Consider the following 24,278-nt stretch of genomic DNA (forward strand, 5'->3'; position numbering starts at 1 on the left):
TCTCAAGCGCAAACACTCTCTGACTCCTCCTATTGCAGATAGTGGAGCTTCCTCAGTGACCATGATGCTGGACTCTGAGACTCCTTCTCAATATTCCAGAGAGGCTTCTCCCTCCTATTCTGCGGCTCCTAAGTCTCACTCTTCTTCTCCGGAGTAACCGTCTACCTCTGCCTCATTTGCAAAATTTGTCTTTGACATGGGGAAAGCTCTTCAGCTGGATCTCCACTCTGACTCTAAGTACACTCCTGAGTACTTAGCCGACATGGAGTTACAGCATCCACCCAAGGAGACATTGAGATTTCCCATGACTCCTGTCTTAAGACAAACTTTCCTTAGGAATATGGAAACTCCTTACTCTATTACAGCTATACCTTCTAAACTGGAGTCCAGGTATCGCACCGTCCCTTGTAAGGGGTTTGAGAAATCCCAATTATCTCACCAGTCCTTAGTTGTGGAATCTTCCTTAAAGAAAGCTCAACCATCTAAAATCTACGCTGCAGTTCCTCCAGGCAGGGAGGGCCGTACCATGGACAAGTTTGGCCGCAGGCTCTATCAAAATTCCATGATTACCAATAGAATTCTCAACTATAATTACATTTTCACTGCTTATTTTAATCACTTCCTCAAAATAATGCCTAACTTTTTCCTGGCTCTTGAGGAGCAGTGTCTTCTTTAATTCAAACAAATTATTTGTTTTCTTAATTTGCCAACTCTCCCTCCATTCCATTATGCTTAGCTTGGAGGTCACCCACATGTTGAGAATGCCAGCTTGTCCTGGGATAAAGCACAGTTACTTACCGTAACAGTTGTTATCCAGGGACAGCAGGCAGATATTCTCACAACCCACCCACCTCCCCTGGTTGGCTTTTTAGCTAGTTTTCTGAACTGAGGTACCTCACAGGAGACGCGCGCCCTAACTCGGGCGGGAAGGCACTCGCGCATGCGCAGTGCAGCACTCGTAAGCTCTTAAAAGATCTTCAAGCAAGTCTGCTTGCGAGGCTGTCCGCTGCGGGGCTCCATCGGTGATGTCACCCACATGTTGAGAATATCTGCCTGCTGTCCCTGGATAACAACTGTTACAGTAAGTAACTGTGCTATATTGCTACTCCTTGGGTTCTGGCCAAGTGACCTGAATTGGCCACCGTGAGAACAGGATACTGGGCTTGATGGACCACTGGTATGACCCAGTAAGGCTATTCTTATATGTGTCTTCAATTGTTTCTGGAACTGGATTATTAAGGGGATTTTATGCAATTCAAATGGAAGGGTATTCAACAAAATAGCATCCCTAATATAAAATATGGAGGAGCAATATTCATTCAGTCTTGTTTGATGGAAAGAAGGAACTTCAGGCAAAAGTTTATTTGCAGAGCATAAGGCATGAGTAGGGCTGTAGATCCTTAATGAGTTGGCAAGAGCCAGAGGTGCATCATCATTCAATGCTTTATGAATCAATACTAAAATCTTTAATTTTATCCTCCACTGAATCGGTAACCAATGCAGATCTTTCAAAATGGGCATAATATGAGAAAGAACAAAGCATATTTGTCAGTAGGTGTGCTGTTGTATTCTGTGCAATTTGCAAAGCACACTGGTAAACCCAAATACAATAGTCCAATAAATGCTAATGGTATCTTATATACCACTATATCTCCTACTGGATTCAAAGCGGCTTACAAAGGGTGATTAAGAACAAAAATATTGAAAAGTATACTTACTGCTAAACAGCATGGTTTGAGTGAAACACTTGATCTTTGCTGCTGGATACATACCCCAAAGCAGCGGTGTTAACATGTTTACATGAAACATGGGCTGCGGCAGCAGTAATACAGCGGCAGCAAAGATCAAGTATGCATTAGATGAAGAAGTGGCAGGAGGTCATGCCGTGATATTGTTTGGCATTTTGACTGAAAAAAAGATTCATTCTGATATAAGTGGACTCTGTTATTATTAACTTAATAATTTAATACTGCTGAGCTCCCTAACTCTGTGATACATTGTAATGTGAAATGAAAGCTTGCACTGGTGAAGAAATATAAGGATAATCAAATAAGCTAGAACTATTAATGAATGATAGACAGAATTTAGACTGACACTTGAAGAGGGGGAGTTTTTTTGCCAATGACTTGAGTAGGAGCACTGTGATGTACCACGTTTGACTCCTGATTGGGTGTTAAGCTCCATTTCTGAGGCTTTTTCCACCCCTAAAAAGGAAAGAGTATCACTAGTCATTAAAAAGGTGGGTTTTGTTATAATTAATGAATATTTAGATATTAGACCACCTTTATTCAAGGTTAGGTGTGTTTGTTTAATATCACTAGTACCTTATCTAACATGCTGCTACAGGGGTTTACATAGCAACATCCACTATAATAAAACGCTAAGCGTGCATGCGCACACTTACCTGCATGTTCCCTGATCCCTGATCTGTATGTCCTTGGCAGGTAAGAGTACGCATGCGCGCTTAGGATTCTAGTCTAACGACCGGCGGCAGGTAACACGCCACTGACCCTACCCGGCACACCCGAAACCCCCGTTGACCCTCCCAGCCGAACCTCCCACCACGAGACGAACACAAACCTCCTGGCTCCAGCAGCTTCTGAGGCACAGTAAACACACTGCTTCGTGTCCTTCTACTGGCCTGATTTCCTCTCCCGCATCCCTGATGACATCATCAGAGACGCGGCAGAGGAAATTAGGGCAGTAGACGGAACGCGAAGTAGTGTGTTTACTGTGCCTCAGATGCTGCTGGAGCCGGGAGGTTTGTCGGCCGTCTAGCGGTGGGAGGGTCGGCTAGGAGGGTTAACGGGGATTTCAGGTGTGCCGGGTAGGGTCAGCGCGGGGGGGGGGTTAAATGGAAACATGATGCTTAGGAGGATGTGATGGAGGCAGGCAGGCTGGCATGGGGGGGGGGACAAAGTCTGGAAGATAGTGATGGGGACATAGGAAGGAGGCAATGGGGGCACTAAGCAGGACAGAGGCACAAAGGGCACAGGAATGAGGCACTGGGGGCACTAAGGACATGGGAAGGAGGCACTGGGGGCACTAAAGACACAAGAAGGAGGCACTGAGGGCACTAAGGACGTAGGAAGGGGTACTAAGGACATGGGAAGGAGGCACTAGGGGCACTAAGGACACAAGAAGGAGGCACTGAGGGCACTAAGGACGTAGGAAGGGGTACTAAGGACATGGGAAGGAGGCACTAGGGGCACTAAGAACATAGAAAGGGGCACTAAGGGCACTAAGGACATAGGAGGAACTAAGGGCATAGGAAGGGGCACTAAGGACACGGGAAGGAGGCACGGGGGGCACTAAAGACACGAGAAGGAGGCACTGAGGGCACTAAGGACATGGGAAGGAGGCACTAGGGGCACTAAGGATAGAAAGGGGTACTGAGGGCACTAAGGACATAGGAAGCACTGAGGGTACTAAGGGCATAGGAAGGAGGCACTGAGGGCACTAAGGACATAGAGAGAGACACAGACAGAAAAAATGACAGACAGATAGGCAGCGTCCAAGGAGAAAGAGACAAAGAAAAAAAATCAGACAGACAGACAGACATCTACTCTAGCACCCATTAATGTAACGGGCTTACACACTAGTAGTAAATAATGGTAAAGACCTGAATGGTCCATCCAGTCTGCCAAACAGTCACAATCATTAGTCTTTCTTTGGCATTTCTGGGACAGACCATAGAAGACCGGCTAGGACTGACCTTATGTCTGAACCAGTGGAGTTGCCATCAAAGCTCACCCCCAGGCTATCCAAACTAACTTGTCATTTGTGGGACTCAGACCAAGCACCGTCCTCATGTTCCAAATTGCTAGCATTTCCATCGAAACTCTTTCTAGCCCATCCTAAACCAAATTGCCATATACGAGACACAAACCATGCCCAGTACTTGCCTTAGTTCTTCACAGCCGGGAGATGCCATCTAAGCACCAGTCAGCACATCAAACCTACATGCGACCATTTAAGTTTAGGTTTTTTTTATACCATTCATTTTCTAATTAGAGATTCTGTGTGTTCAACCCACACCTTTTTAAATTCTGTCACCGTTTTTATCTCTACCACCTTCCTCAGGAGGGCATTCCAGGCATCAACCACCTTCTCCATGAAAAATAATTTCCTAATGTTACTCTTAAGTCTACTACCCCACAACCTCAATTCATGCCCTCTAGTTTTACCATTTTCCCTTCTCTGGAAAAGGTTTGTTTCTTTATTAATACTTTTCAATTATTTAAACATCTATATCATATCTCTTCTGTCCCTCTTCTACATATTCTTTCTGAACATCTTTTGGCACAAGCCCCAGACTATTTCTGTCCCTTTCTCTGGACTGCTTCACCTCCAAAACTAAAAAAACACAATACTCCAAGAGGGGCCTCATCAATGACTTATACAGGAGCATCAACACCTCCTTTCTTCTGTTGGTTACATATTTCTCTATACAGCCTAGCATCCTTCTGGCTACAGCTGCTGGCTTTTCACACTGTTTTGTCACATTTAGATCCTCAGACACTATTACCCCAAGGTCTCTCTCCCCATCTGTGCATATCAACCTCTCACCTCTTAGCACATATGGAGCACATACTCACTCTTGCGTTTTCCAACATCCCTGTTGGACGTGGCAGCTTCATGTAGAAGAACCATTCCCAGAGTAACTCCACCATCTGAAAAAACTGTTAAAGATTCATCTTGCAGATATGTCTCCCAACATTCAACCCGAGACACAGATTCACAAACATTATGTTAGACAGGTAGGTAAATGTACTCATTTGCAAAACCATGTAAAAGGAGCTCATGAAAAACAAAACTATCCCATTAACCAAGTTAGTCATTTGCTCTTTAGATGTCTGGTTTAAGAAGATAATTTACATTTTTAAAATAATTTTTAATTGTAATTGCTTCATGCAAATTAAAGATCTGACTTACAGATACACCCTACCTCTCTCATTCAGTCACTCCAATGGCTGTGCTTCTCATTAAGCTCTTCAGAGGCCTTTCTCCAAGCAAAGTTTCCCTCCCTCACCCATCACCTACATGGCTTAATTTTTCCCAACCACAATCTCACCATTTTAAAGCCAATGACTAGGTTGCCATTTTAAGGAAGGTGCAGGCAGGGCAGGGACAACTGGAGAATTACTTCTGCCCAACGACCACTAGGAATTATGGCTTTGAGGCCCAATGTTCCTGGGCTGCTGGAATAACGCTGCTTATGAGGTGGCTCACAAGCAACGTTATTCATTTACCTCAGGAGTCAGCAACAACTGGGACCGTTATACTGCAAGTTGCAGACTCCTGTGATAAATCAAGATGCAGTAAAAGCTCACCTTTAAATCGCACCTTGATAACTTGGGGTGGGGGGTAGAGTTTTCCTGAAAACCAGAACTGAAGAAATAGCAGCAAATAAGGAAAGACAGTAAAACTGGATGGGTAGGCACAAGTTCTTAGAAAGGATACTGAACAATAGAACAATGTGGGTTTCAGCTACAAACTGTGCCTGACTACTTCCATGGATATAGTTCTGAAAAAAAAAAAAAAAAGTTAAAAAAAGTCATGAGGAGATTCAAATACAATATAATATAATAAACTAGCAACATAGAAAAATAAGAGAGAAAATAAAATGAATAAGCAATGCAAAGCAAAATAAGTGGGGAAGCATGGCTCATGTAGCTCTTGCCAAACCTGCTATATATGTATTTAGCCTATGGGTTGTTGGTTGTGGGGGGTATACATGCATGGAAGCTGTGGCTGTATGTTTACCTTAGTGCAGCCCTTTGTGTTGCAGTGTTACAGTATATGTTATAAATGCTTGGTTTCTGGTGGGGTGGGGTATAATTTGAGAGTTGGGTAGTTGTAGGGGGTATTTTTCGGGTTGGAACAGTATGCAGGGCATAAATTTTTTGGGTTGGGGGCATTTTTTGGTATGGTGGGACAGGTCCAGACAGTAGTACAAAACAGGGAGAAGCAGTTTGAAAGGAGGACTTCTTTAACTGCTCTGGTCTACTGCATGCTAGGTGTATGCTACAGCAGCTGAACTCCTTTTCCCATAAACATGCAGTGGACTACCACTTATTTCTTTAGAACCCCTAGATCAGGGGTCTCCGCAATCCAGTCGGGTTTTCAGGATTTCCCCAACGAATATGCATGAGATCTATGTGCATGCACTGCTTTCAATGCATATTCATAGGGGAAATCCTGAAAACCCGACTGGATTGCGGCCCTCAAGGAGGGACTTTGAGATCCCTGCCCTAGATCTATTTTGCCCACTTTGGAACTCGATCTGTCATTTTTACTGGTTATTCCTGATGGGTCAAATTTCATGCCATTCTGTTCATTTTTTGGAAAGTTATTTTGCTCCCAGTTGGAAAGAATTATAAAAGAGGTCGAGAACGTCTAACTTTAATTGGGTTTTGTTCTGAGGAAAGCTGAGGATAGGTGCTAAAATATCCAGCGCCATCCAGACCTAAGACTTTTACAGAAATAAAAATGTTCCAAATCTTGAATAAAATCTCTCTTTTTTTTCCCCGGCCATATAGTGTCATGTCAACTGTCACTGCTGATTAGGCAAGAAAAAGAGCTGTTCTACTATTTGACAACATCCCAGGGGCACTGCCAGAAACAAAGGCAAGTGTGTGTGTATGGGAGAGAAAGGGAGGGGTCCCACGTTCCTGCTTGCTCTCTAGCTATATCACTGCCAGTTTGGCAGAGGAGGGGGAAAAGAAGGGGTCGTCACCAAAGAAGGCTTGCCCTAATTTATACCGAGATCTTCCTGGTCCCAAGTCAGCTTACATTTCATAACATAGATTATACAGTATAACATTCATAGTTTTAATTTATAAAATAATCAAATTACTAAGAATTCAAAATTCTAATAAGTCACAATTCACAACAAGATTAACACAAATAAAACCCTGGCACCCCAAATATATGTCACTCTAACTAGGGATGAGTTAAGAGAGTTAAAATTTAAACTTAAAATGCAACTTTTTATTACAGTAAGCCTACTGCCATAAAAAAGAGCAAAAAGCAATAAACAGGACAAACCAACACAAAGATAGCACCCTGTCATGCTGTATTACTGCCCTAGCAAGGAACAGCACACCTCTCATTGCTCCCCTTGAGGAAAGTCCATTTGAGATGCCCCTTTGGAGACCTCCTGCCTCACTGAAGGGAAGCCCATGTAAGTGAGAGGGAATAGAGCATTGATGTTCAGCCAGCTTCGCAGCTTGGTGGCAAGCAGGCAGCCCCTGGGAAAAAGAGATTGAACATAACACCCCATTGGTCCCAGTAGGACTTGAGAAGTCTACTCTAAGTGGATCTGTTAGTTTGGGGGGTACACTGCTTCTGTTTCCATCTAATATGGTTATATTTTGAGGTTTAGGGCAGTTAGGGAGTTTTAGTTCTTTCTCAGTATCTGTGAGAAAGGGAAACTAAGTTGAAGAGAAGGCGTTTTGGATGTAGGCATTATACTCTGATGTATTTTCATATTTTACTGTATATACCACTAACTGTTTCAGTTTTGGGGCAGAAAGAAAGCAGATTATATATTGGTCTGTATATGGCACTGAGTGTTAGAAACAAACACACACTGACAAGTGGGATGTTGATGTGGTTGTATTTTTATGCTTTAATGGAAAATAAAATAGTTAGAATAACCTTGTTAAGCACCGGTATATGTTTCTTACCACTTGTCCTGAATGTGGGTTCTTATGGGCATATGGTGGTCCTCTGATATGATTCCACATCTGGCCAGATGTCATTGCCAAAACAAAACACTGTGGAGGGGAGAAAAAAAGGTGGTGGATGGAGGGGAAATACGCTTAAGCAGCAAGCACACCAGATTTCATCTACTACTTAATAAAGTAGAGTTATTCATACACACAACAGAAGAGAGTTACTACTACTATTAATTTTTTTCTATAGCGCTACCAGATGTACGCAGCATTATACAGAGTCAAAGGAGACAGTCCCTGCTCAAAGGAGCTTACAATCTAAACACACAAGACAGACAAACAGGATGTCATGGGCACAGTTAAGGACACCGGTTAATCTGCTGGCAGGTTTGGTGGGCAGTGGGAAGTAGGGTTATGGATTGAAGGCTATATCAAAAAGGTTGGTTTTCAGTCTGCTTTTAAACAAGGTAAGGGAAGGGGCATGGCAGACAAACTCGGGTAATTTATTCCAGGCATAGGGGGCAGCTAGATGAAAGGAACGAAGTCTGGAATTGGCAGTGGAGGAGAAGGGTACAGCTAAGAGCAGCTGATCTGAGGAATGGAGTTCTCTGGGAGGTAGATAAGGAGAGAGAAGCGAGGAGAGATATTGAGGGGCAGCAGAATAAACACACTTGTAGGTCAGCAATAGTTGCTTGAACTGTATGCGAAGGCGGATAAGGAGCTAGTGAAGTGATTTAAGTAGAGGAGTAACATGAGTGTAGCAAGGCTGGTAAAAGATGAGTCATGCAGCAGAGTTTTGAACAGATTGCAGAGTTCACCTGCTTTAACTGCCAGAATGGATTCTTTAATATAAGGGTCACCTGCTGTTCAAGCTGATAAAAAACCAAATGCAGGAAATGGCAGCTTCCATGTTATTCTACAGAAGGATTTTTGTATGATAAGAAATTCCAAACAGGATATCTAAAAAGCCTAGTGTCAATTCTGTGGTCCGACGATGGAACATAAAGTAGAACTTGTACTACTGCCCATAGACATGTGTGAAGAAGAAACACAGCAAGGTTCTTGCTCTGTAAAGCTTGGATGACTTGCAGAGTTACCGACAATTTAAAAAAATATATCTGTGGAAGCACAGGCTGTTATGAGCATTTTAGAATACTGAATAGCGACAAGATGAACAAAACAAATATGTAAATATATCTAGGGGCATGTACAAGCAGATCATAGATCTTACCTTGAAATTATGTTATTCATACATTATGTTAACATAGTAACATAGTAGATGACAGCAGATAAAGACCCGAATGGTCCATCTAATCTGCCCAACCTGATTCAATCAAAAAATTTGTTGGGTTTTTTTTTCTTCTTCTTATCTATTTCTGGGCAAGAATCCAAAGCTCTGCCCTGTACTGTTCTTAGGTTCTAACTACTGAAGTCTCCATCAAAGCTCACTCCAGTCCATCTACACCAGGGGTCTCAAAGTCCCTCCTTGAGGGCTACAATCCAGTCGGGTTTTCAAGATTTCCCCAATGAATATGCATGAGATCTATGTGCATGCACTGCTTTCAATGCATATTCATTGGGGAAATCCTGAAATCCCGACTGGATTGCAGCCCTCAAGGAGGGACTTTGACATAGAGAGTTGCGCGGGGACAGAAATCCCACCCATCCCTTCCAAAATCCCACTCATCCCCACCCGTCCCCGCGAGGAATCCCCTCCGTCCCTATCTCTCTCTAGAAACTTCAGAAATAGTTATTTCATTTAATTATGCTACTGAATTAAAGGCTCTGGTAGAGACCCATTTACAAATATACAAATACCCATTTGCTTAAGCCCTCCCTCCGACATCAGCGCTGACATCGGGGAAGACTTCCAGTCGGCTATGTGTGCTGCTGCAGGGCAGGTAGGAAAAGAAGACGAGCCTCCTGGCTCGAGTTGCATCGAACCCTGCGGAATCCCCAAGACCACAAGGGGTGTCCCCACGGGATCCCCACGACCCGAAGGGAGAACCCACGGGATTCCTGCGGGATTCCCATCGTCCCCGTGCAGCTCTCTACTTTGAGATCCCTGATCTACACCCTCCCAACCATTGAAGCCTTCCCCAGTCCATCCTCCACCAAATGGCCAAACACAGACACAGACCGTGCAAGTCTGCCCAGTACTGGCCTTAGTTCTTCAATATTTACTATTATTTTCCAATTCTGGATCCTCTGTGTTCATTCTATGCTTCTTTGAACTCCGTCACCGTTTTCCTCTCCACCACCTCTCTCGGGAGCGCATTCCAGGCATCCATCACCCTCTCCGTAAAGTAGAATTTCCTAACATTGCTCTTGAATCTACCACCTCTCAACCTCAAATTATGTCCTCGGGTTTTACCATTTTCCTTTCTCTGGAAAAGATTTTGTTCTATGTTAATACCTTTCAAGTATTTGAATGTCTGAATCATGTTTTATATGCTGTTACTTATTTTTTTGCACAAAATTCACAAAGTAGACAAAATGAATCTCCACTAAATATATGCTTCGAGTGGAGGAGCAGCCTAATGGTTAGTACAGCAGCTGAGAACCTGGGAAACTGCAGCTCCCTGTGATTCTGATTAAGTCCCTTCGCCCTCCATTGCCCCAGCTGTGAAATAAGTAAACCACTGACTGTAACCACGGAAAGGCGATATATTTGTCAAAAGGGCAATTCATCAAATAATAACAAACAAACATATCAAGACCCATCCTCTTTCCCTTTCTCTGTATGAATTACACTTCTCCCTCCATATTCGTGGTTTCAGCATTCGCGGTTTCGATTATTCACGGTTTTTAGCTTGCTGGCTCCTCCCCCCAAATCACATCAGCTTGCATAGAGAAATTGCTGATTCCCAGCACTTTCTTCACCATGTTTTGTCTCTCCTTCAGGAACAGACCAGGTCTCCCACCATGTTATTCGCGGTTTCACTATATTCACGATGGTTTTTAATAGAAAACAGCCAATAACATATGATAAAGTTATTTGCGGTTTTTCTGTATTTGCGGTTCTGTTAATCCGCTATCACAGCGAATACGGAGGGAGAAGTGTATACTAACACATTCTTCAATCCTTTTCATTTCATGTTATATTAAAAGTGCTACTAAAATTCTATTGCACATACCAAAGCGGCCAAGGCCCAGCCAGTCTTGTTATAAAGAAACTCAAGGTTACTTCTTCTGAGATACACAAGTCCACCAATCACAGCTAACAGCAGTCCCAGCATCAAGGGGCCTGCATAGTTTGGAGGCCTCATCACACGAATCTTTAAGAAACCAGAAAAAGATCTGTAAATATACAGAAATGGCATATGCACACATCGAAATTTGAAACAGCTATGAAGGAATCAAAAAGTCCTACTTTTTAGAATTATATATAAAAGAAGAAAAAAAAATCAATTTTAATGAAGTTCATATCTAATCATAACCATGCGCTAATTCTGAGGAAAAAAAACAGCAGATAACAGCTCCTTTTGATCATTCTCCATTAAAATATGTGGATGGTCATAATCAAAAGAAACATCTAAGACCGATTTGGACATAGGGCGCTATTTGCCCCAAGTCAGCAGTGGCAAAAGGTCCATTCTCAAAAAGTACATCAAAAAAAATTTTTTTTTTTTTTTCAAAAGTCATCTCTTCCAGACTGCCACTACATCTATCTTTATATCACATTCTCGTCTAAAAAACTGTCCAAGTCCCATACACCCAGAACAAGACCTTTTGGACATGGGAGGGGCCTGCCTTGTGATGGAATGCCTACCCAGACATGGCAACAGAGCAGAGGGGCACCTTATAGGGCACTGCTGTGAACTTCACAAAAAGGGTGCCACATAAACATCTCACCAGAACTCACTTATAGGTTATGGTGAGCCCCTAAAACCCAATATACCCACCTGTCTACAACCCCAATAGCCCTTATGGCTGCAGGTGGCACCTATATGGCAGTACAGTAGGGTTTTGGTAGGCTCACATTTTCCACCATTAATGTAGTGGTTAGAGTGGCTTATGGGCCTGGGTCCTTCTCTCTATGGTTCACTAGCCCACCCCCCAGACTACTTAAGCCACCTCTGTGCAGCTCTACTAGGTTTTCCTATAGCAGGTGCTGATGTTCCGGAGGCAGGTATGTACATTTTTATTCTGAATTTTGTGGGGGGTGCAACAGGTTTAATGAACACGGAGGGCGTGTGTGGGGGTCTTTACTTTGTCCCTGCAGTGGTTATCTGGTCACCTTTGAAACTTTTTTGGCACTTATACCTGCTTTTACATCGTCTAACTCACAACGTATAAGTTTCGCCTAGGAAGTCTCGCCAAACATTTTATTATCCCTGCAGAACAACTAAGTCTAGGTCGGCCCACATCCAGCCCTAGCCACTCCTCCAGAAATGACCCTTTCAGCTCTGAGCGTACAGTGGGATTCAGAGGCCTAAATATTCCCTAGATACATCCAAAAAGCCATTTCAATTATCGGCATTTGGATGACCTGTCTTTTTGGAAGACCAAGTCCTGACTTGGGCAGGTTTTTAGACGTGTTTTAAGTTTCGATTATGAGCCCCATAATGTGTAATAAGTAGAATTGTAATTGCCAAGAATTCTATTAGGTTCACAATTACAACATAAATTTGGACTTAATAAAAAACAAAGTTATAAATGGTTGCAATTGAAGCAGGCCATTCAGGCAGGGTTCCCTGAATGGAAATCTTTAAATACTCATTTTACTCTAGAATTCTTATGCTTCCAGGCAGATTTTATGGGTCACCAGGCCGCGCAGTGGTACAAAACATTATCTGGATATTTAAATAAAAAACCAAGGACTGTACTTAGAGATATTTGGAGCATTGAGATTAAGCATCAAATTAATGCATCTCAATGGCCACGTATTTGGTCTTGGAGGATAAGATGTACAATGTCTGCGTCTATGAGGCAAACATGGTTTTTCCTGTTGCATAGAGCACTCTGGACCCCTGTTCGTTTACAAAAATTGGATTGCTCTAAGTCTAATAGATGTTGGCATTGTCATCTTGAGGCTGGAACTCTAGATCATCTATTATTTTATTGTCCGTTTATTAATAATTTTTGGAAATTGATCTGGGGTCAAATAAATTGTATGTTAGAGAATCCTGTGGCCCTATCATATGACACAGTTTTGTTTGGAATATCTATGAGGGCCAAAAGTTAAATTTCATCGAATAATAATAAACTGTTAATGATTTTAACAGGAGTTGCCATCCAACATATAACACATAATTGGAAAGACTATAGGGGATTGAATTACTGTTTTTGGTGGAGTTCGGTTTGTCAGGTGTATGAAATGGAAAAAACATTGGCAACTAAGAGAGGTTTTTATAAGAAATTTAAAGTGGTGTGGAGACCATTAATTGAGTATTATAATAAATAATTGTATTTATCCCCATTAAATATGTGTAGAGGGAAGGGGAATGAGTGGGTTTTATGATATTATGAGGGGTAATATATGAAAAGGGAGGGAGGGGAGATAGTCTATGGTATAAAATGATTGCAGAGTTTCAAGTGAAGAATGTACAGTATGACTTGATTTCTTTTACACTTGATTGTATAATGTAAAAATGAATAAAGATATTTAAAAAAAAAAAAAGAATTCTATTAGGTAAATACACAATAAACCAAGCTAACAGCCCAAACTGAAATATATCTTCTCACCAACAAAGCAGAGTCACCCCTCCTGCACACCCAGCCAGCAACATCTCTGCCTCAGCTCAGGTTCTGTTTCCAGCAAGGAAGATGCATGCTGTTACTTGGAACCAGAAGACTCATTGATAGTGGAGAACCGGTGGACATAATATACTTGGACTTCCAGAAGGCGTTTGACAAGGTTCCACATGAAAGACTTCTCAGGAAACTACAAAGCCATGGATTAGAGGGAGATATACTGAGATGGATAGGCAAATGGCTAGAGAACAGAAAGCAGAGAGTGGGCATAAATGGGAAGTTCTCAGACTGGGAGAAAGTGACTAGCGGTGTACCCCAGGGCTCGGTACTTGGGCCCATATTATTTAATATTTTCATCAATGACCTAGAAGAAGGAACATCCAGTGAGATCATCAGGTTTGCAGATGACACAAAGCTACGTCGGGCTTACAGATCGCAGAAGGATAGCGAGGAACTCCAGAGTGACTTGTGTCAGTTAGAGAAATGGGCAGAGAAATGGCAGATGAAGCTTAATGTTGAAAAGTGCAAAGTAATGCATTTAGGCAGAAAGAACAAGGAACACGAGTATAGAATGTCAGGTGCAACTCTGGGTAAGAGTGAACAAGAAAAGGACCTGGGTGTACTGATAGATAGGACCCTGAAACCATTGGCACAATTACATTACATTAGTGGCTTCTATTCCGCTCGTACCTTGCAGTTCTAGGCGGATTACAAAGAAGCTAACTGGACATTTCCAGGAAAATTACAGTTTAGGCATTAGGATTACAAAGAAGCTAACTGGACAGCGGCAAAGAAAGCAAATAGAATGTTAGGCATGATAAAGAAGGGAATCACGAGTAGATCAGAGAGGGTTATAAAGCCGCTTTATAGAGCAATGGTCAGACCACACTTGGAATACTGTGTCCAACATTGGTCTCCCAACCTAAAGAAGGATATAAAACTGCTGGAGAGGGTGCAGAGACGTGTTCCCTGCCCTAAAAAAAAACCTATCCTTACTTCTATCTGTATCCTTCAATCCCCTTTTCCTTCAAGAATTTATCCAAACCTTCTTTGAATCCCTGTAGTGTCTTCTGCCCCACCACAACCTCCGGGAGTGCGTTCCATGTGTCCACCAGGAAGTTCTTCTTCACCCAGAGAGTGGTGGACACATGGAACGCACTCCCGGAGGTTGTGGTGGGGCAGAAGACACTACAGGGATTCAAAGAAGGTTTGGATAAATTCTTGAAGGAAAAGGGGATTGAAGGATACAGATAGAAGTAAGGATAGGGTTTTTTTTAGGGCAGGGAACACTTTGACAGGTCATGGACCTGATGGGCCGCCGCGGGTGCGGACCGCTGGGTGCGATGGACCTCTGGTCTGATCCCGGTGGAGACAACTTCTTATGTTCTTATGTTCTTATGAGTCTGGGACTGTTCTCCCTTGGGAGGAGGAGACTGCGAGGGGATATGATTGAGACTTTCAAAATACTAAAAGGAATCGACAAAATAGAGCAGGAAAAAAGTTGTTTACAATGTCCAATGTGACAAGGACAAGAGGACATGGACTGAAGTTGAGGGGGGACAAGTCCAGGACGAATATCAGGAAGTTCTGCTTCACGCAGCGAGTGGTGGACACCTGGAATGCTCTCCCAGAGGAGGTTATTGCGGAATCCACCTTTCTAGGATTTAAAAGCAAACTAGATGCACATCTCCTTACAAGAGGCATAGAGGGATATGGGTGACTAAAATTACACCAGGTGTACACCTGGCAGGGCCTCTGCATGTGCGGATCACCGGACTTGATGGACCGAAGGTCTGATCTGGAGATGGCAGTTCTTATGTTCCAACACAACCTGTTAGGTACTCCAGTTCTAGCTTTATCCTGCTTCATTTAATAATACAATGGTACCTCGGTTTACGAGTGCACTGGTTTGCGAGTGTTTTGCAAGACGAGCAAAACATTCACAAAATCGGTGCCTCGGAAACCGAGCGTGGCTCGATTTACGAGCGCCCTCCGCAATCTGGCACCCTCCCCCCCGCGATCCGGCACACCCCCCCCCCCCCCCGCCGCTTCTTACCGTCTTCTGGGCCTGGGCACCGGCACCGGCATGTCCTGTGGGTTGGTGCCAGTGCCTGAAGATCTGCCTCCTCTTCTTGCTGGACCTTGAGCATTCCTTCTGTTATCTCGTATTTATATGATGGTTGAATGACAGTAATGTCTCCATCTCCATAATTTATCAATTGATAAATTGGTAGCACTGATACTTTAACATATGTCCTCTGAAATCTCTTCATGTACCTCAGTTGATGAGAAATGTCTGTGTGAAAAGACTGGTTTGCTACTGCTTGTAAAATGGAAGCATGCAGCGAGTACTTTGCTGGTACAATTTGTGCCACAATAAAATGTCTCAACTGTTGAATGTCCTCCAAATGAAATTCACCACCACATGCAGTTTATGATGATGACTGTGTTGATGCGAGTGCAGTGCATCACCAGGCTAAAAACATAAAAAGACTGAATGGGAAGAGCTGAATGATTTGTGTGATCAAAAATTAAGGGGATGATAGCACAGATGAGTCTCACATGAGGAAAGTCCACAATCTTTAGATTTTTTGTCCAGCGACGCAAAGCACTCACATCAACATAGTCATCACTGTGAGCAACATTCCTCCGCAGTGCTGAATTTCAATTGGAGGGACTCCTTCAACAGACAAATTCTATCGAGGCACGTTACTTAAATCACACCAACAAGCACTCAGTGTATGCTTTCATTTCACAAGCAATAGCAAAACAGACTTATCACCAACTGAGGTGAAGGAAGAGATTTCAAAGAACAAGCGTGTCACAGCTGCCATTTGTTGATGATTTATGGATGTGGAGAGATTGGGTAGTACACATCTTGCTAGCCATCAAGGTGAAAGTTTTTTTTATGTGGGATCAATAAAAAGAGTCAATGTGTGGGGGAGGAGCTTGGACAAGGAATAATATTGTAAAATACTGAGTAGCTCAAATGTTTGCTTGACTGTTTCCTTTTTTGTGTGTTCAATAAAATAAAGCCTTAAACTTAAGAATCAATGGCTCTTATGAACTGAAAGATCTAAAATTAAACCAGATAAGTCTTCAGTTTCAGCACAAATGATAATAGCAGTAACAAAGGCAAGGTTATCATGCCACTATACCAGGCCATGGTGCGCCCTCACCTGGAGTACTGCGTCCAGCACTGGTCACCGTACATGAAGAACGACACGGTACTACTCAAAAGGGTCCAGAGAAGAGCGACTAAGATGGTTAAGGAGTTGGAGGAGCTGCCGTACAGCTAAAGATTAGAGAAACTAGGCCTCTTCTCCCTTGAACAGAAGAGATTGAGAGGGGACATGATCGAAACATTCAAGGTACTGAAGGGGATAGACTTAGTAGATAAGGACAGGTTGTTCACCCTCTCCAAGGAAGGGAGAACAAGAGGGCATTCTCTAAAGTTGAAAGGGGATAGATTCCGTACAAACGTAAGGAAGTTCTCCTTCACCCAGAGAGTGGTAGAAAACTGGAACGCTCTTCCAGAGTCTGTCATAGGGGAAAACACCCTCCCGGGATTCAAGATAAAGTTAGACAAGTTCCTGCTGAACAAGGACGTACACTGATAGGGCTAGTCTCAGTTAACATAGAAACATAAACATAGAAACTGACGGCAGAAAAGGGCCACAGCCCATCTAGTCAGCCCATCTAGTCTGCCCATACTAATGACCCGCGTGAGCGGACTGCTGGGCATGATGGACCACTGGTCTGACCCAGCAGCGGCAATTCTTATGTTTCTCCCTGGTGGCATTCAGACTACTGCAAACGGCTGCCCATACTTTTTGGGCTTGCAAGCTACTTTTAAAATGACCAAGTCAAAATGATCTACCAACAATAAAATTTTAAAAAACACAAAGCATACTGTACGCAGAGAAAATGTTAATCATCATTTATATTCTGCGGGTTTTCAAAGAGGTCAAGGCAGATGACTTTATGCAATGTTACCTCAGGAACAACCATACAAAAATACACAAATATATCCCCTCCCTTTTTTACTAAACCGCGATAGTGGTTTTTAGCACAGGGAGCTGCGCTGAATGCCCCGCGCTGCTCCCGACGCTCATAGGCTCCCTGCGCTAAAAACCCCTATTGCGGTTTAGTAAAAGGGGGCCATAGTGCAAAATATAAACAGCAGTTATAAATTCTCAAAACAGATACATTTTAATCACTAAATTTAAAATAAAATCATTTTTCCTTCCTTTGTTGTCTGGTGATTTCATGAGTCTCTGGTTGCACTTTCTTCTTCTGACTGTGCATCCAATATTTCTTCCCTTCATTCAGCCTGCTGTATGCTTCCAGACCTCATTCCCTCCGCCAACTTTTTCTTCTTCTCTCCCTGCCCCCCTCCCCTTTCTTTTTGTCTGTCTTTCTCTCTCCATGCCCCCTTTCTTTCTGTCTTCCTGCCTGTCTCCCTGCTCCCCCTTCTTTCTGTCTCCCTGCCTGCTCCCAAGCCACTGCCGCCACCATCGGGGAACAGGCCTCCAAACCACCGCCGCCCCAAGCTCTCCTTGCTTCCCCACACAGAAGCATTGGGCAGACCAGATTTCCTCTCCCCGACATAATTTCTGAAGTCGGAGAGGAAGTTACGGGCCAGTTAGGCAGCGATTGGCTGGACTGGAACTTCCTCTCCGACGTCAGAATTGACGTCGGGTGGGGAAAGTTGGTCGGCTCGACGCTTCTGAGTCGGGAAGCAAGTAGAACGCGAAGGCAACACGATCGACTCGCGTTGCCTTCACGATCTACCGGTCGATCACAATCGACCTTTTGGGCACCCCTGTTCTAGATCATCTCCTAGCTTTTCTTGTGGAATGAAAAGTTATTTATACAGTATAAATCCAGTAAACCAACAATTATTCATTATAAAAGTCTACCCCATTAACTCTATCTCCCATACCACCCCGTAAAAATACACAATCAATTAGGGTTTTACTCTGATAACCTCTCGTTTTAGTCAACTGCCTAATCTCCTTGTCCACCTCTACCATCCTCCTCTTTAGAATTCAGTGATTTTACTATATTATACCATACCAAGTACAGATTCTTATACCCCATAATTGTCAACAAGGATTTACTGCAGTTAACAATAAGATCTGAGATCAATCATTGCTCTCATTGTTGGTCTAAATTCTGTATTTTCTTGGATTTCACTCATGGTTTTTATCATTTTGAGGGTTTGGTGGGGTACATGAAGACTGGGCATTCTGCTCCGGGTAGTAGACTATGTGATTGTATCCTATGCTTTATTTCCGGTTACGATTGTACCATAGCACTCTGGCCTGTCTTGGCATCTGAGCATGGTACCCTAAGTTAGAGAGTGGATTTATTTTATTGGGATATGGAGGGGGGTGGCTGGGATTATGGGTAAGTTCACTGATGTTCTGTACACTATGTCTGTTGGCTTTGTATTGAGAATGATGGTTGTTTGAAAAATTTTCAATAAACAGATTTAAACATATTGAAGAAACAAAGATTTAAGGAAAAATTCTTAAAGCGAGTTATTTGAGTTCTTTATTAGTTGGTTAGTCCTAAACCAGCTAAATAAAACAGAAATGTCAGTCTGCAGTTTACCATTACAAATTATAGATGCACACAGCTTTGGAAGAGCACTCTAGGAAGTTTCCTATAGCACAAAGGCATACATATTTATACAGTTTTATCTCTTTGAAGTACAATTCTACACTTGTGTTTCTATATATTCAGTAACTTTCTAATTTCTAGTTGCACTGCTTCTAATTGCTTGTGTTCTTGGGCAAACTTTGCCCATCCTGACTCCCTAATTTTCTCATTCTGTCTTCCTTACTGATAGGGCACATACTTCACCTAAAGTCTAGTTCCCAGGGACATACATAAAGGTCACCCTCCTGTTCATCAATGTGATCAATGAATGGTTCTGATCAGATTCAAGTTTTGCTGATGTGCTTGGGAATATGATTTGCTAAATTATGCCTTCTTTTTCTTTAAAGCTGCACAATGTTCAGAACTCTTAGGATGTTCCTTGGAGATATTTTATTTAATTTTTGGTTGGTTACATCATTATATTTTTAAGGAATATGACAAGTGTCAAGACAGCCCCCATCACAAGTTATTAAAGTTGTTTTGTTATGAGGTTTATTCAGATCTAGTTCAGATTGTTACTCTCACTTTAGAGCAGGGAGAGCTGGCTCAATTCTTTAGAAAAGCTTCTGTCGGATGGAGGGCTAGATCCAAAACATTTGAAGCATTACCACCCAGTACTGAAATCTTCCATTTCTAAACAGTTATCAAAAATAAAGAGTGTTATGACCGATCTTGACACAACCTGGGTTTCATAAACATCATGAAGTACATTGTACCTCTTGAGTTTACTGCATAATGTTAAGATGCAGGTACATTTAAGTGAAAGATCCTCCTGATTCTCCTTGACCTAGCTATTTAATGCTCCTTATTTTTATCCCACTTAATGTGAAATCAGTTAGCTTAGCGGGCTTTAAAAAAGGTTTGGATAATTTCCTAAAAGAGAAGTCCATAGGCCATTATTAAGATGGCTTGGGGAAATCCAGTGCTTATTCCCAGGATAAGCAGCATAAAATCTGTTTTACTACTTGGGATCTAGCTAGGTACTTGGGAAACAGGATACTGGGCTTGATCCCAGTTTGGCAACTCTTATGTTCTTATGTGAGCCAAGTGCACTTCTCCCTCCGTATTCACGATTTAGGCACTTGCGGTTTCACATATTCGCGATTTTTCATCGGGTGACTTCACCCCCCAAAATTACATCATGATTAAAGTTCCTTTACTTTTGCTGTACTGTAAAAAAAAGTTTAGTGTTTACCAACATGCACTCTGCTTCCATGCTTTTTCCTACAAAATCGAAGTCTCAAAACTTTCACCCTGAAAATCACTGGTTCACAGCGTGCACGTCATTATTAAAGTTCCTTTCCTTTTGCTATAATGTAAAAAAAGTTTAACTTTTACCAATATTCACTCTGCTTCCATGCTATCTTTTACAAAAAAATGCGAACAACATATACAATAGTTATTTGCGGTTTTTCCATATTCGCGGCTATAGCTGGAATATATCCACCACGAATACGGAGGGAGAAGTGTATAGGACAATCAAGCTGTTGTGACATCACTGATGAGTTAGGCATTGGTGGAATGAGGCATTATGGCATCACAATCTCTGGAGTGGCGCAGTGGTTGGAGCTACAGCCTCAGCACCCTGGGGTTGTGGGTTCAAACCCCGCGCTGCTCCTTGTGACCAGTGTTCCCGCTAAGCTGCGTTGACGTGCGCACGCGCACAAAATATTACCTCGCAGCGCACATGTTTCTCGTCACAGCGCACACAGTGTAGAGCACAGTTCTTCAACCGCCGGTCCGCAAACAAAATCTTGCCGGTCCGCGAAGGATTCGGTCCCCGCCGCAACGAAAGGCCGGCGTCAGCTGACTTGCAACTTCCTGTTGCAGTCGCTGTGCCGGGACTCCTGCCTTCCACCGCGTTTGCCTCCTGCCTTGTCTCCGCACCTCCAGACCAGCAGCGGCAGCTGTGTATGCTTTTAACTTCGGCACAGAGCTGCCCCTAATCAATAGTTTAGCGCGGTTTCATAAGGCAGCCTCGGGGCCTTTGCTAGGCCGGCCCACATCGCATCATCGAAGCGGGCCGGCTATCAAAGGCCCCGAGGCTGCCTCATGAAACCGCGCTAAACTATTGATTAGGGGCAGCTCTGTGCCGAAGTTAAAAGCATACAGAGCTGCCGCTGCTGGTCTGAACTCTTGGGCCGCTGAAGGAGGGCAAAAAGCAGCTGTCCTGGAGGTTTCCCTTCCTCTCGCCTTTACAGGTTCCTTTTTTCCACCTTTTTTTTTTTCCTTCAAACGGCAACGGGCCCCAGCATCGACATCAATCAAGTAAGTTCCACTGTCAATCAAGCGGTTCTGCTCGGCCAAAGCTTCCCCTGTGACATGAGCCACCCTCAGGGGAAAGAAAGTGACCCACAAAGGTGAGGGGAAGGGGGGCAGATGATGGAAGTTGGGGGGGGGGGGAGAGAGAGAGAGAGAGAAGGGGCAGATGATGGAATGGAGGAGATGAGAGAGAGAGAGAAGGGGACAGATGATGGAAGTGAGAAGAAGGGAGAGAGAGCAGAAGGCAGATGGATGTCAGTTGAGAAGGGAGAGCAGATGCTGAATGGAAGTGGGGAAAGAACACATACTGGATGGAAGGAGGAGATAAATAAAGGGGGAAGAAAATAGTAAGATAATGGAGGGGTGAGGGAAAGGGGTGACAAGCTGTGTGTAGACACAGTGAAAAGAGGGAAACGGGACTAAATAGTAAGAAAGAATTTAATTTAGATGGAGGCAGAAAATAGAGAAGGAAGACCAGAGAAGAAAAGGGAAGAGAGAGCAGAGAATGATCAGATCTGAGTGGAGGAAATGAGAAGAGAGATATGCTAAAAACCACAGGGGGGAGGGAAGGATAGAGATGCCAGACCATGAGGGGAACAGAAGGAAGATGATGGATGCTAGACCAAATTGGGGGGTGGGGGGGGGCAGGAGGAGAGATGGCAGGGAAAGACAGACAGTGAATGGAAGGGGCAGATGCTGGACTGAAGAGACAGAGAAGGTTATCATGCTGCTGTACCGGGCCATGGTACGCCCTCACCTGGAGTACTGCGTCCAGCACTGGTACTTTAAGAAGGACACGGTACTACTCGAAAGGATCCAGAGAAGAGCAACTAAAATGGTTAAGGGGCTGGAGGAGTTGCCGTACAGCGAAAGATTAGAGAAACTGGGCCTCTTCTCCCTTGAGCAGAGGAGATTGAGAGGGGACATGATAGAAACATTCAAGGTACTGAAGGGAATAGACTTAGTAGCTAAGGCAGGGAGAACGAGAGGGCACTCTCTAAAGTTGAAAGGGGATAGATTCCATACAAACGTAAGGAAGTTCTGTGGTAGAAAGCAACATATTTATTTGGCTCATAACTTGCTGGCGCCCGATATTTTTAGCTCACAGTGAAAAAAGTTTGCTCACAACACCCGCCCGCTTAGAGGGAACACTGCTTGTGACCCTGGGCAAGTCACTCAATCCTCCACAGCCCCATGTACATTAGCTAGATTGTGAGCCCACCAGGACAGATAGGGAAAATGCTTGAGTACCTGATTGTAAAACCACTTAGATAACCTTGATAGGCGGTATATAAAAACCTAATAAACTTGAAACTACTTGGGACCTAGGTTGGCCATTGTTAGAAACAGGATACTGGGCTTTATGGACCTTCAGTCCATCCCAGTATGGCAATTGTTATGTTATTACTATCATGTTCAAAATACTTGACCTGAGGATGGGCTGGCAGATGTGATAGCGACGTGGTTTGCTTCTTTTCTTAGTGGAAGGAACCATTTAGTCCATTAGAAGCATGATTAATTAGAAGCCCATCCCCTGCTTTGCCAAATATCTCAATCTATACCTGGCTCTTTGGTGGATGTGGACATGGCAATGTATACTATTTCTTTGTACACAATTAGCTTACATTGGGATAGACCAAGTTTCACATATAGCAAATACAAACAGTTGCTTAGACACAGTCCCAAACTCATTGGAACACAGATATCTAAAATTGAATCTTGCGTTGTTCTGGTTCAGTCAAAAAGACAGACCATTATTATAATTCCCTAATGCTTTTAGAGTGACAATTCAGATACAGACAGTTATGGGGTGATATCAGACAACAATCAGACAAGATGCATTAGTGGTGCAAGCCTCATTCTGTTTAATGCAGCTCCAGCAATCATAACCTTAATTGATCCTTACAACGATCTAATAGTCTGTAGGACTGATTACTGTAATTTATTGCATCATGCCTTGCCTGGAGCTAGCCTTAAATGACTGCAGCTACTTCAAAGTACAGCAGCACTTGTGGATCAAAGACCCAAGAATAATCATATTTTGCCAATTCTGAGTGATCTTACATGTTTACAGAAGGGTTGTCTGCAATATTTGACTGCTTTATTGATCAGGTATAAGCCTATTTCAGTGTTATAGTCTTCCCTATAATCCATGATATCAGTGTCTGCTTTGGATGTTGATAAAATTATAGTTTATTGATTTTCTATACTATTTTTGCTATCTCGCAGATCAAAGTGGTTCACAATTCTAATATAAAATCAATCAATCAGAGTTGGAAAAGAACTACAAAATTTAACAGAAAAGAATGCATCCATTTCAAAACCATTTATGTCAAAAAGGAGAAGGGAATTTAGCTATAATGGGGTAGAGGAAGTATAAGGGATGAGGGAAAATAATGGTAAACAGGGAGGATTTCTTCCGCTAAACCGTCTCTTTCCCCTTCAATCTGTTCAGAACTCTGCTACACACCTCATATTTCACTAATGTCCCTATGGCCACATTGCCCCTCTCCTTAAGTCACTTCATTGGCTCTCTATCCATTTCCACATACAGTTCAAACTCCTCTTAATGACCTACAAGTGTATTTGCTCCGCAACTCCTCAGTATCTCTCATCTCTCCCCCAGGCACTCCGCTCATCAAGTAAGTCTCTTATCTGTACCCTTCTCCTCTACAGCCAACTCCAGACTCCATCCTTTCTACTTTGCTGCACTGTATGCCTGGAATAAACTGCCTAACTCAGTATGTCAAGCTCCATCTCTAGCAGTGTTCAAATCCAGATTCAAGCCCACTTCTTAGAAGTTGCTTTTAGTTCCAAACTCCAACCCACCTTCTAGCACCAATATCTGTCTTATCATTCCCTCTGTAATTCTCCCACCTGGACACTGTGTATAGATGCATTTTGGCCAATCAGGGACTTCCTCAGGCTCCTCCCTAAGGAAGTCCCCGATTGCCTCAGGCCCCTGACAAGGGC

The 24,278-nt window shown here is 43.1% G+C and overlaps 1 protein-coding gene across 1 annotated transcript in view; it reads right to left on the reverse strand.

Moving 5' to 3' along the window:
• Positions 1–24,278, reverse strand: part of MAGT1 (magnesium transporter 1) — a 39,074-nt gene that overhangs the window by 4,767 nt on the left and 10,029 nt on the right. Inside the window, exons 5-8 of the mRNA XM_033946193.1 lie at positions 10,817–10,957; positions 7,692–7,781; positions 5,464–5,527; positions 4,599–4,673 (exon numbers count right to left, since the gene is read on the reverse strand). Of these exons, the coding sequence (XP_033802084.1) occupies positions 4,599–4,673; positions 5,464–5,527; positions 7,692–7,781; positions 10,817–10,957 (370 nt within the window). The remainder of the gene's footprint in view (positions 1–4,598; positions 4,674–5,463; positions 5,528–7,691; positions 7,782–10,816; positions 10,958–24,278) is intronic.

This window comes from Geotrypetes seraphini, chromosome 5 (genome assembly GCF_902459505.1).
Source record: "Geotrypetes seraphini chromosome 5, aGeoSer1.1, whole genome shotgun sequence".
Taxonomy (NCBI): domain Eukaryota; kingdom Metazoa; phylum Chordata; class Amphibia; order Gymnophiona; family Dermophiidae; genus Geotrypetes; species Geotrypetes seraphini.